We start from the raw sequence: 12,858 nt of genomic DNA, 5'->3' as shown, positions 1-12,858 counted from the left end.
AAAACGTAACAAATATAATGAAAACATAGATTTTATGACTGCTGCAAAAATTTCCCGGGATCCCGGGAATTCCCGGGATCCCGGGAATTCCCGGGATTCAAAAAATATTTTTCCCGTTTCCCGGGAAATTCAAAACCCGGGAAAATTGGACGCCCTAGTTTTTTTTAAATATATTTTATTGAATTAATGTTTGGGGTTAAGGTAAGGAAATAATTATCTCGAAATTATGTTTTGTCAAGCTCCCTTAAAAATTAAATATTTTACCATAAATCATGAAAAGCAATCAATTCCACTTTTCGAGAGTGGTACTGCATTTAACGCTGCGTCCACGTGAACCGATAAAAGCCAATTGGATGCAGCTGACGCGCGTAATCAAACAGGATTAAATTTTCAGCAGGGATTTGGGATGATATCAATAATTCAAGCCAATGCTACGGGTATGGCTTTGATCAGTGATTTGATATGAGCGCTGCTGCATCGTATAATCATTTTCACCATATTGAACATGCTGGAAAATCAATTTATAAGGATGAATGATAATGGTTGGGTGAAAGCCTCATCCATCCACAATAATTGTATTGATATTGTTAATGCAGTTTCAAAACAGACATCGCTATGATGCGCTCTTGAAAAATTTAGAACCTGATTAAAATCAGATAACTTACCTACTCTCCCACCTTATGTCAAAGTTTAAATTGAACCTTATAAAAAAATGTATCTACTGTCTCTAGACTCACCACGACCTATAGGCAACTTTCTGAATTTTTATTTTATGGCAACTAATTTGAGCGATCGGTAAGGTCTCGTTTAGATGACTGAACTCACTAAATTAACTGTTACTGAATCCAAGTTGTGCATGCTGATCCCGGCAGTCTTCTATTGGTCCTTTTGGTCGACTCCTCACGATCAACAGGGGAAGTGGTGGAGGGTTGTGATGATTGGATACCCTACACCAGGGGTGCTCAAAGTTTTTAGAGACCGGGCCAAATTTGAAGCTCAAATGAGCTTGTGAGCCAAAATTACAAAATTAGATGTTTATAAAAATAAATTACATTATTTTATTTTAAAAGACTAAAAAATACATCTATTAACTCAAGTTTTTTTTTTGAAACTTTTATTATTTTTTATCTTCTTCGTTAATAAAAATTAATATAAAACACAAAATGGCAGTTTTCTACAGGTATTGTTAATTTTATTGCTTAAGGTCTTTGGAAAATGTTTTCAGCTAAATGTACTTTTATTATACTTTTTTTGTACTTAAAAGTTTTCAATAAAATTGTTTTTTTAAATATATTTCAAAAAATGGCCGACATGTAACCTGCATAATTTATATACCGGCGTAATTTTATCAATAAATTAAGTGTGGCTAGTAAAAACTCGTTGAGAGTCAGAATTTCAACATATAAACAAAAAAAAATGTTAAAAAATGTGTAAAACCCGTAAAGTTGGATTGCAATCGTTATTTTCAAAAAAAATGAAAGACTCGACTTTAAAATAAACCTTCTAGCTACAAAAAAAATATTCATCGAAAATTCTCTAAAATTCAAATTATTTTTGAATAAACCAGAACATGTCCAAAATGATTGTAAACGCAAAGGAATTCATTTTTAAATAATTCAGCTGATCGCACAAAAATTTTCATACATTTTTCTAAGTTTTTTTTTTAAACGATTTTTGCCCATGATTTTTCGAGATAATGGGGAGGAGGAGGGAAGGGTTGTCGAAAAAGCTTTGTTAAAAACTTGCAACAGCCTTATTCCTCCGATTTCAACCTTTTTTCTGTCTAAGCTTGAATTTCCAAAAATATTTGATGAACGTTTTGACGATATTTACTAGTTTTACTCACATTGAAACGGTGTCCTAAAATGAAGATCAACATTTTAATAAATCATTAGTTTTTAATCAACAAACTATAAAAGAGAAAAGCTTAAAAAAGTTTAAAATAAAAATTAATTTAAAAAAAGTATAAAATCACTTTACAAGTGAACAACGGGCCATTTTACATAATTATTCAAAATGGATCCGCGGGCCACAAAAATCACCTCGCGGGCCACGTTTGGCCCGCGAGCCGTACTTTGGTCACCCCTGCCCTACACAGTAAAAAAAAAAAACAAGGTAAAACAATGAACTCTCTGACTGTCGACTTTCTCGATATAAATATTGCTCCGGCTGTCCATAAATTTATCAGTCGCTTCCAATAGATTGCTTTGATGTTTGCTTTGATTTGATAACTCCCGCTCTCGACGATCCCTTCTATATCGACATCGAGAGTGTCTACTGCATTACATGTGGGAAGGGGTACATTTTCATGCCAGAAAATAAAGTGTAATTTTACCTCTGAAAACTTTGTAGTCTTACCACTTTTCTGGTGTAATTACAGGTTTTTGCCTGTCATAAAAGAGGTTATATTCAACCTTCCAAATTGGCCACCCCTTAAGTAGGTGACAGTTTCAGTTCACTTCGGGAACATCCCTGTAGGAAATAGCAAAATAGTTGTAGCGGTCAAAATGCTTATGCGTCCTTTTCAAATGTTACTCCAGAAAAGATGATTTCTATGAAAAGTTCCATAATACTTTTAAAAACTGCAAAAAAACGTGTAAAAAAGTTTGTACACCTTTAAAGATATTAACATATTGTCAGTGAGTATGACTTTGGGTCTGGAAGTGAGATTGGATCAAAGTGATCGGATTTTACCATTTCTCAGGTTCTTCTCAATAAAACTAAACTCTGTTAAAAGGTTTGTGTAAGGGATATCTTAAGATGACTTACACAGGAAAAAACATGGGAAGAGGAACATCTTTTATGTCAGAAAAAATGTGTAATTTTACCTCTAAAAATGATAAATTCTACAACTTTTCTGGTGCAATGTCGCTTTTTCAGTCTGAATTGAGGTAAAATACATCATGAAAGAGGTAATATTCAATCTTCCAAAATAACACCTCTCAAATTTACACAATTTTTTACTGTGTAGCATAAAAAATCTCGTTCCTAGAACAAATCATGTCATTTTGATAGCTGTCTAAAGTTGAGGTACGTTTTAGGCCTGAAATGACCTCTCGAATAATGAACTTTTTAATATTTTTTGTTGCAATCACTCGAAAAGTACGTAAATGAGGCAAAATGTCTACTTCAAACATTGTAGCATGTAAATACGACTCCCTCAAACAAGAAACACTGACTTGTTGACTTGTTTTTACCACATCTTTGTATTTGAATGAGATTGGGTCAATTTTCAAACAATTGGCATTTAAGGTAGAGTTCATCAAATCCCACCCTTTTTTGGGAAAATGTTCGTAACTATCTTAAAACAATCCTACGTTAAAAAACTTCCGATGCTATTTAATTTGTTCGTGTTATTAAGAAATTACAAGAGGTGTATCAACCCATAGTCACACCGACTGACGGTAAATAATAAAGTTATTTGTTGATAAATCACCATTACTCCAGTGTCCCACCAACTCTTACTGAGCAAAAATCCTTATTTTTTGCCGATATGACACCATGGTGTAACAAAAACTGTCAATGAATTATTTAGATAAATTAAATTAAATAAATTTGAGAATTAAAAATTTAAATCTGTGTCGTTTTTACAGCTAACAAATTTCACAAAATGCTATAAGAGTGCTTATGACTTGCACGTTTAAAAGTATACATAAAATAAACCGTGATTTGAATCAAATCATTATGTTCTTCATTTTTTTATGTTAAACGTTTAAAAGTTTACGAAATTACAAGTTTGCTTTTACGAATAATACCGTTCTTAGTGTTTTCACGAACACTTTTCCAGAGTTTTTTTTTATTCAAAAGGTCCTATAACATGTGAAACACAACAGTTTAAAGGACCTTTAAAAAAGTCTAGATTTGTTAATTGAAACGTTCAAATGTTTTCACAAGTTTTAGAAAGCATTTGGAAATGGATAAATATATTTAGTAAGGAATTTATTAAAGAACAATTCTAGAGTTTTTTTAAAAGGTCCTATCATCATATGAAAGACAATAGTTCAAAAACTCTAGAATTATTAATAATCAAGTTTGAATTGAGGAAACCCCGGAAAACTCTCCCTTTTTAAATCAAACTCACAGATAAATAAAAATGTCTATTTAACAAAAGCTTCGACCAAATCAAAAAGCAATTCAATGATTAAAAAGTTGTTAAAATTCCGTACAAATCCGTATTATGCGAAAAATTCCCTACAAAAATTCCGGCCTGTTAAAAATCCGCGAAGAGGTTCGAAAAACCGTATGGTAAGGAAAAAATCCGTACCGTTGGTAACCAGAGTTCCCAAATGAACCGGTTAGGCTAGGTTCACCTATAAACTTGGTTCGGCTTAAGCCTCAATTTGTGGTTCAATCCTGGTTCAGTGAACCATGAACCATGGCTTAAGCCAGGCTAACCAGGCTAATGAGAACCATAGGAATAATGCACTGTGTAACAAATATTAGAGTGTAGCAATGTTACAATGTAACATTCATTATACCGTAACATCCGTTACACCGTAATATGATTACACCGTAACATTGTTACACCACAACATTCGTTACACCGTAACATTGTTACACCGTAACATTTTTACACAGTAACATTATTACACCGTAACATTGTTACACCATAACATTGTTACACTGTAACACTGTAACATTGTTACACCGTAACATTGTTATAACGTAACATTGTTACACCGTAACATTGTTACACCGTAACGTTGTTACACCGTAACATTCGTTACACCGTAGTTTGGTTACACCGTAACATTGTTATACCGTAGCAGTGTTACTACGTAACATTGTTACACCGCACCATTCGTTACACCGTACCATTCGTTACACCGTAGTTTGGTTACACCGCAACATGGTTACACCGCAACATTCGTTGCATCGTAGTTACGGTATAACAATGTTACGGTGTAATAATGCTACGGTGTAACAATGTTACGGTGTAACAATGTTACGGTGTAACAATGTTACGGTGTAAAAATGTTACGGTGTAACAATGTAACGGTGTAACAATGTTACGGTGTAAAAACGTTACGGTGTAACAATGTTACGGTGTAACAATGTTACGGTGTAACAATGTTACGGTGTAACAATGTTACGGTGTAACAATGTTACGGTGTAACAATGTTACGGTGTAACAATGTTACGGTGTAACAATGTTACGGTGTAACAATGTTACGGTGTAACAATGTTACGGTGTAACAATGTTACGGTGTAACAATGTTACGGTGTAACAATGTTACGGTGTAACAATGTTACGGTGTAACAATGTTACGGTGTAACAATGTTACGGTGTAACAATGTTACGGTGTAACAATGTTACGGTGTAACAATGTTACGGTGTAACAATGTTACGGTGTAACAATGTTACGGTGTAACAATGTTACGGTGTAACAATGTTACGGTGTAATGAATGTTGCGGTGTAACAATGTTACGGTGTAACGAATGTTGTGGTGTAACAATGTTACGGTGTAATCATACTACGGTGTAGCGAATGTTACGGTTTGAGCATACTACGGTGTAACAAAGCTTGCCGTTTAGCCTAACATTCTTTGATCAGGTTCAAGCCAGGTTCAAGCCAATGCATCAATGGTTCATTTTGGCTAGCCTCGCCTGGTTTGAACCAAATGAACCATGGCTCACGGCACTCAGTGAGCCTGAGCCGACGGTGCTTGCCGACGTGTGGTGTGAACCTGAACCAAAAAAATGAACCTAGCCTAGCCGATGGCTTAGGCTCGTGGGAATACTGTTGGTAACCTTAGGCATCCTTCACTGATTGAAAAAATAAAATGGATTGAATATAAAGTTTACTAATTACTTAGTTTAAAAGTTTGATTTTGAAAACTTTTAATTCAACCAAATGTCAATCTATTACCGTAAAATTGCTAAAATACACATTTTAAAGTGGATTTAGGGGTCTTTGTATCGATGGAATAAATTTTTCGTTGGGATTGCATACCAAGCCGGAATTACGTTGTTCGAAAATCAATTTCAAAGAAATTTTTCACAATTTGACGAAAACGACAAATAATCATAAATTATAATTAATTTTATCAGTGCTCATATCTCCAAGCTGTGAAGCTGTGTTTTTTAAGCGAGGTACATTTGAATGAAAGAAGTTCGTTACACACTTTTTTCATTCAAGCTCAGCGCACGAGCTGTAAACCATTTTTGAGGATAATTTTTTTATGGAAACATTGTTTATGACATACTAATGTATCATTCTAGGGATGAACCTTGGTGAGGTTTTGACAATTTAAGCTCTCATTATAATTTTATATTTAAAAAAACAGCGATTTTCAATTCACCAGAATCTTTTCTTTATCACAACAATAATACAAGATTATGGAGTTTCCTCCTCAAACACGTTCATTTCTTCAATCACTACGTTTCCGGTTCATGTGCTTCTGGGTCACGTAACACGGCGATCCAATGTGCGGCATTTTAAAAGTTGTGCACGTGAACTCGGTTTCGCCGAATCTCAATGTGTAAACAGATGTTGTTTGTGAATCAAAGGTCATTGAATTTCTGACGACATTGATGTATGAATAATTCAGTCACATTTCGTTTAACGACTGCGTGATTGTTGATTTGCTTTTAAAAGGCAATTATACGCCAGTATTGAGTACAATAGCTATAAATTTATTAATGCAAGCTCATTTTGAAGTAGTTCGGAATAAGTTTATATCAATTAAAAAAGAAAACCAACCCCAATTCATGCAAGCCAATTCGCAGTGTCAATAAATCGTCCGACATGCCAGCCGCGGTAATCTCCTTAAAATGTCAAACACCTTCCCGCATTGCATTGGTGAAAGCCACCGCATGCAAAATAGATTCTGCAAATCCAAAAATCCGCTGTTTTTGGCCGCCGCCACCACCGTCACAGCAGCAGCAGCACCCACGAAGGCCAAACATTGCCAAATAGTCGTCGCTGTTAAAATACTGCTGCTGCTGCTGGTGCAGTTCCGAAATCTTCTAGACTCGGAAGATTCTCTGAAAAATAAGAGAAAAGATATTTGAGATCATTTTCAAACAATACATGACACTTTTAAAGAAAAAAATCCTTTTAATATGTATTTCTATAAATGAATAGAAATTTAAAGTTAAATGATTCAATAGAGACTTTTTTCGTTTCCTCGCCGTTGTCTCCTGCCCATGAAGAATGGCTCTATTTCCACTAACCTGTTTTTCGTGCTTTTCCTGTCACCCTCCCCTCTTTTTCCGTTCCAGACATGGCCTCCATAACTGCGGATCTTCCGACACTGTTCGGTGTCACCAGTGGCATTGCCGTGCTGGCCGGCCTCATTTGCATGGTACTGCATTTATTTAGCAAAACGAAATATCCTCGACCTCGACATTTCGGCGATGCCAACCTTGCGCCGCCGATCTTGTACAACAGTGATACAGGTAAGTCCTGGGCGGTCCTTGGAATCTTTGCGGCTGTCCCTTGCTTTCTTAGTGTTTTGGTTTTGGTCTTTTGTTTTATTTGGACGTTTTAATTTAAATTCGTTATGTTCAGCTGTCGAATGAACTTGTCTGTCTCACCAAAGCCACGGTTGTACAATTTGACGAATGTATGAATTCATTATGGTAAGATTACAAAAAGTACGATGCATTTTCGCCAAACTCAAATTGGAAGGAATCAACTTTAAAAATTTATTCCATGATATTCAATTCTCATTTTCATTCAGAAGTAGACTTAAAAGTCAAGGTTTCAACAATAGTTGCTAATCCACTAAGCTTTTTCTTCCACCATATTTCATTAGTGAGGGCAGAAAACGATAATTTGGAGAATCCAGCAGTGGAAGAGCATCTCCTCGAGATGACCCAGCCTGCCATCGAGGATGGTTCTGCTCAGCAATAGAATTAAAAATAATCGGTATGATATGGCTAGTAACCTGGGTTAAGCAATGATAAAGTCAAAATAAATTCAACTCAGATGTTTAGATACTGTGTTCGCATGGTGAAGCATGATTCTAGTTTCTAGATGTCATTTCTATGTGTCTAGAGTTGGATTTTGTAGCAATCTGAAGGGTGTTCTCTTGTATTACGAACATATATAAATTCAAACTATTATCCTAGTTCTTTTTAAGACAACTCACAAACAACAACACAATTACAACTCTTTCTAAACTACCTGCGGCATTTCAGCAAAAATAATAACACCCAAAACTAACTCAGATTCACTTAAAAAAAGAGGTTGACCTAAGTGATCGTTCAAAATTTGAAAAAAAGTATGCAAAACAAGGTCAAAAAAATCACATCAATTCATGCATTATCTGTCTCTGCCCTAAACTATCAAGTGCACTTGTAGCCCCAACGGGGTCAAAAAGTTGGAAATGCAACTCCACCGGCTCATACAACCCTTGGAAAAAAAATTGGAAATGCCTTTTTTACTATAACTTAAGGTAGACGCATCTGCTTTAGATCCTTGTTGGAGGTGATTCTTGATATTCTTCCGGATCGAATGCAACAAGAATCATCCAAATCGGTTGAGTTTTGCCGAGATACAGCCGGTTGAAGTTGCATTTTCAACTTTTTTTACCTCCTTGGTGCTTCGCGTAAGTTTTGACCCAGTTGGTGCTACAAGTTGAGTTAAGCAAGGTTAAGCTAAATCAAAGCATTTTTGATTTTGACCCTGCTTGTCAAAAATAACACTGTCTATAGAGATCAAATGTTTCTATTTCACAAAGACTTAGAACTTTTCAACAAAATCAGTACTTTAACTTATTTACTATAAACATAAATTAAATATTTTCAGAAACAGTTCTGTTTCAAAAAAATGCATTCAAGCTAAAAATTCTAGAGACATTATTTGAAATCCGAAACGGTACAAAGGAATTCCATGTCAAATCAGCAAGATCAAAAGTGCTCCAATCTGGTTTAAAATTTCAAAAATGATAAATATTACTAAATATTGTACACTGTAACAGGAATTGCAGGCACGGAGTCTATTGTTAATCAAGCTAAGTCCTTTCTTTCAACTTCTAGTTGCCTTACATTACACCTGTACCTGTTGAAGTTGTGAAAATTGTATGGTTAAATACAATTTCGTTTTTTATGTAATTTTACCTCAATTCATGTGGGATTTGTGAACATACACAAGAAAAGATGTATTTTTACACATCTTCAAAAGTAACATTACACATTTTTCCTGGAACAACATTCTCCGGAATAATAAGTCGATCCTCCGGTTGTCAATATTGAAGGTATGTACCATCAAAGAAAAGAAACATAAATTCACATACCTGGTTATGGGAGAATATCATGGTAACGAACAGAAAACAAAAAATAACAAGCAAAAATGTCCAACATGTTTCAAAGCTTTGAAAAATGTATGTGTATGCCATAATAATTGACGTGAAATGACATCGGTTGCAGCGATCCCTGTCTGACATCGAAGTAACAAAGTAAACAGGGGCAAAAGTAACAGACGTAACATTCTTCAATTTGCCATTTTAGATCAAGCTTAATGAAGAAAATCGAAGTATGCATTTTGAAAGGACCGAAGAAATCTTCAATATTGAGATCGAGAAGATCGACAACCAGAGAGTCGGCTGTAAAGTTTTAGCGATTACTTTTTTCAAATGGGACGATTATGCACCCACAATTCAGAGTCGAGAGAACCGTTCCCTCAAATTTTAGCTTAGTGCAAAAATCAAAAGAACCATGCTGCTAACTCACTCAATCAAAACAAATGTATTCATTCATTAATTGATACAATAAATCTCCATTAAGTTCCATCAGATCCATACATCGACTTCTAACCACTCATTGGCCACTATGCTGTTATGCTGTGGTGGCCGAGGCAGTTAAATCATTGGGTTAGTTTGCCAGAGGTTTCTGATTCGATTCCCGTAGTCGACACTTTTTGTTTTTTGTTATTACTGGCCAGATTTGATTTATTAAAATTAATTTGTGGAAATCACCATCAAAAACGATTTTTTTCCAAATCGGAGTACATTTGATTCAAATGCTACAAGTTGACAAAGAATTGCTTAATATCACAATTTCATGATATTTTAGCAACGATTGATGCTTTATTTTATCAAAATATATTTTATTCTAGTTGAAATTGTCACTGATATCTAATTAAAAAAATAGTACTTACTGTAAAATCTTTACAATTAGGAAATATATGCTGATTAAGCTCAATGTTAAACAAAACAATTAAAACCCTATTTTTCGTCAGTCAAGCTTCATATATCGCTCAGATAAAATGTTTACCCATTTGGCCCATTCTTTCTCATTTTACGTAGAGTGATATCAATTGCCTATTTCATATGTGAAAACATGAATACCAAACCAAACCGGAAAATGAAAATTTGGCAAATTGCAACGAATATAAAACATGTTGAAGAATCAATATTTCAGCCCAAAGTGACGAACTTCTAATTTAAAAATCGTAAGTCATAACAAACGTGTTTCAGATTTCATCTTTTTATTTTCTTTCCTGCGAAATTCATACATTGGAAAATTGTACAACCAAGACAAACCCGATTACATTCTTACTTTCATTCGGCCCATTTTTTTGTTATTTTCTCATTATTATCAAGTCTACTATCCTAGCGGAACATGTATTTTTTAATCAAAAATAAACTCTTTATTTCTCATTCGCATGATTGCCAACCATATTAAAACCTTCACCTTAAATAATGAGTAATGCTGAATAATGATTCTTACATTCTAACCCGGTATGTACGCTTGTCTCTTTCTATTCTGTCTCTTCTCTTTGGATCTGCATACAATGTAAATCATAACATAAACAATGGCTTTTTTAAACAAACAAAAAAAACCCAACAAACTAAACACAAACAACACAATGATGCCACGGGTTCGGCAAAACGGATTTTCGCAGGGATTCCATTGACAATACAGTCGGCGCGGCCGTCATCGCGTTCCAGTCAACGATCTAGCGGCTCCATCGGTTCCTATGGCAATCGACGGCCGTCCTCGGCGCCCTTGCACGGCTCCAAAGGCGTCCTGGTGTCAACCTCGCGTACAGGTGCGGCTAGATCTGCCGCCATATTGCTTGTATCATGTCACATATCTGCGCTTAGAAGTAGTAGATCCAACACTAGTCAGCATCCGAGCGACCACCTGAGCGACGACAATATGACCAGATATCTCGAGCGCCAGCTGGAGCACCAGAAACAGCTGCTCTTTCTGGACATTCCGTCGCTCAGGAACCACAACAAACTGTTGTCGAAATTTTGCAAAACCACCAAATACGCCTCCAGCAGTAATGACGACTCCAGTTACGACGACGAACCCGACGACAACGGGGTCAATCATTACAGCTACGAGAACGATAGCGTTGAAATGGGAGCGCTGCCGACGCCGGCTAGCGAGGTGGCAAATGTCGCGGTAAACTCCCCCATTCTTCACCATACTTAAACTTCACCTGCAATTATAGCTACTAAAAGAAGAAAAAAAAAAGCAAAATCAAAGTTTAAGATGTCCTATCCTCCTGTCACACCACTGTCACTATCCCACCTCTTTTTAGTCGATGTGTCCTTCCTTATACGTGTAATTGTTGTATTCTCTATTGTCCTGTACAATGTATAAGAACAGTCGAAATTTAAACCAAAACTAATAAGATTGGAGCCCACACAAAATTTGATTTTCAAACAATATAATTTAAACGTAAGAAACAACTTCAGAGAATATGCCAGTTTAATCTTTATCTTAAAAGAAAAAAGGGAGATCTTCATAAATAAAAACATCTGCGATTTTATGTTGATTTCGGTTAAACTTTATCAACTTTTCAACTTCCGTTTTAAAAAGTCAATGTTTTCCCAATTGACGAAACGTTAAACATTTTCGATATTATTTTCCTGTTAAAATGTTCATATTATAATGAACTTTAATTATTTCTGCATAGATAAATGTATCAAACACGAAATCTCAAAAAAAAAAAATATCATGGTTGATTAACAACAGTTTTATAGATTAACATGCCTTTTCTTCAACGCAATTGTCAAGAGTGCCTGATAATTAGCAGTTTCAAGAACTTTCCATGGTGAAATTGAATTCCAGTTAATTCCCAAGATTCATTTTTAAACTTTTATGAAGTATGCTTATTTATCCAGAAAAAAAAACAAAAGTCTGCTTTTGTTTTGTTCTCAATGTGAATTATATTTCTTTAAATTTCTATGATTTCAATGGACTAACAATAAAATTATCTCCAATTAATGATAGAAATATGAACAATAATGATAAAAATATAAACATATTCTTAAATCTAAACTTTTGGCTAAAATGATTTTTTCTGTTTAAAGTACCGTAGCCTGGAGTGAAATTGATGGTAATTTTATTTGTTTTTCAATTTTTTATTCAAGCGTTAAAATTTGTCTCAAAATTTATGTTTTCAAAACATAAACTGATATCAGGCCACACAAAGTCTATGTATGTTTTCACAAAAAAGTTTTTTTTCATTTGTGTTTTAAAAAATAGTTTTAATGAAAATTTCTTACCAAAAACCTAGGTGACTTTCATAGTCACTTTTTTTTTAGTTTTAATTTAAAATTGTGCATATTCATTCATTACGTCAAATTATGCAATGGGAAGGTTACTTTGAATGTTTCATTTGAAAATAATCACAATGCAATGTTTGTTGAACTAAGTTCAACCTTTTTGTTACAAAGTGTATATTAACTTCAGGTTAAATAATTATAATGGTCAAAATTTGTTCAAAATTAATGAGAAATTATTTTTTCATTAAAAAATCAAATGTTGTAGCACATATAAAAAATAAGTTTACTCGAGACTGAGATAAGTTTTATCAGCGTATGGGTGAACCAATCGTTACCCCAAAAGGAACTGAAAAATTGAAAAAAATAATGGGTCATTTCTTCCCAAGT

At 34.6% G+C, this 12,858-nt stretch overlaps 1 protein-coding gene across 8 annotated transcripts in view; it reads left to right on the top strand.

Moving 5' to 3' along the window:
• LOC120425234 (uncharacterized) overlaps positions 1–12,858 on the top strand; it is a 91,106-nt gene that overhangs the window by 49,427 nt on the left and 28,821 nt on the right. For 6 of the 8 annotated variants that reach the window (XM_039589664.2, XM_039589668.2, XM_052709570.1 and 3 more), the window contains exons 5-6: positions 7,226–7,402; positions 10,854–11,362. In XM_039589664.2, coding sequence (XP_039445598.1) covers positions 7,226–7,402; positions 10,854–11,362 — 686 coding nt within the window. The remainder of the gene's footprint in view (positions 1–7,225; positions 7,403–10,853; positions 11,363–12,858) is intronic. The other 2 variants (XM_039589670.2, XM_039589671.2) reach the window with 2 other exon arrangements.

This window comes from Culex pipiens, chromosome 3, assembly GCF_016801865.2.
Source record: "Culex pipiens pallens isolate TS chromosome 3, TS_CPP_V2, whole genome shotgun sequence".
NCBI classification, from domain to species: Eukaryota; Metazoa; Arthropoda; class Insecta; order Diptera; family Culicidae; genus Culex; species Culex pipiens.
This window is presented reverse-complemented; position numbering and strand designations above follow the sequence as displayed.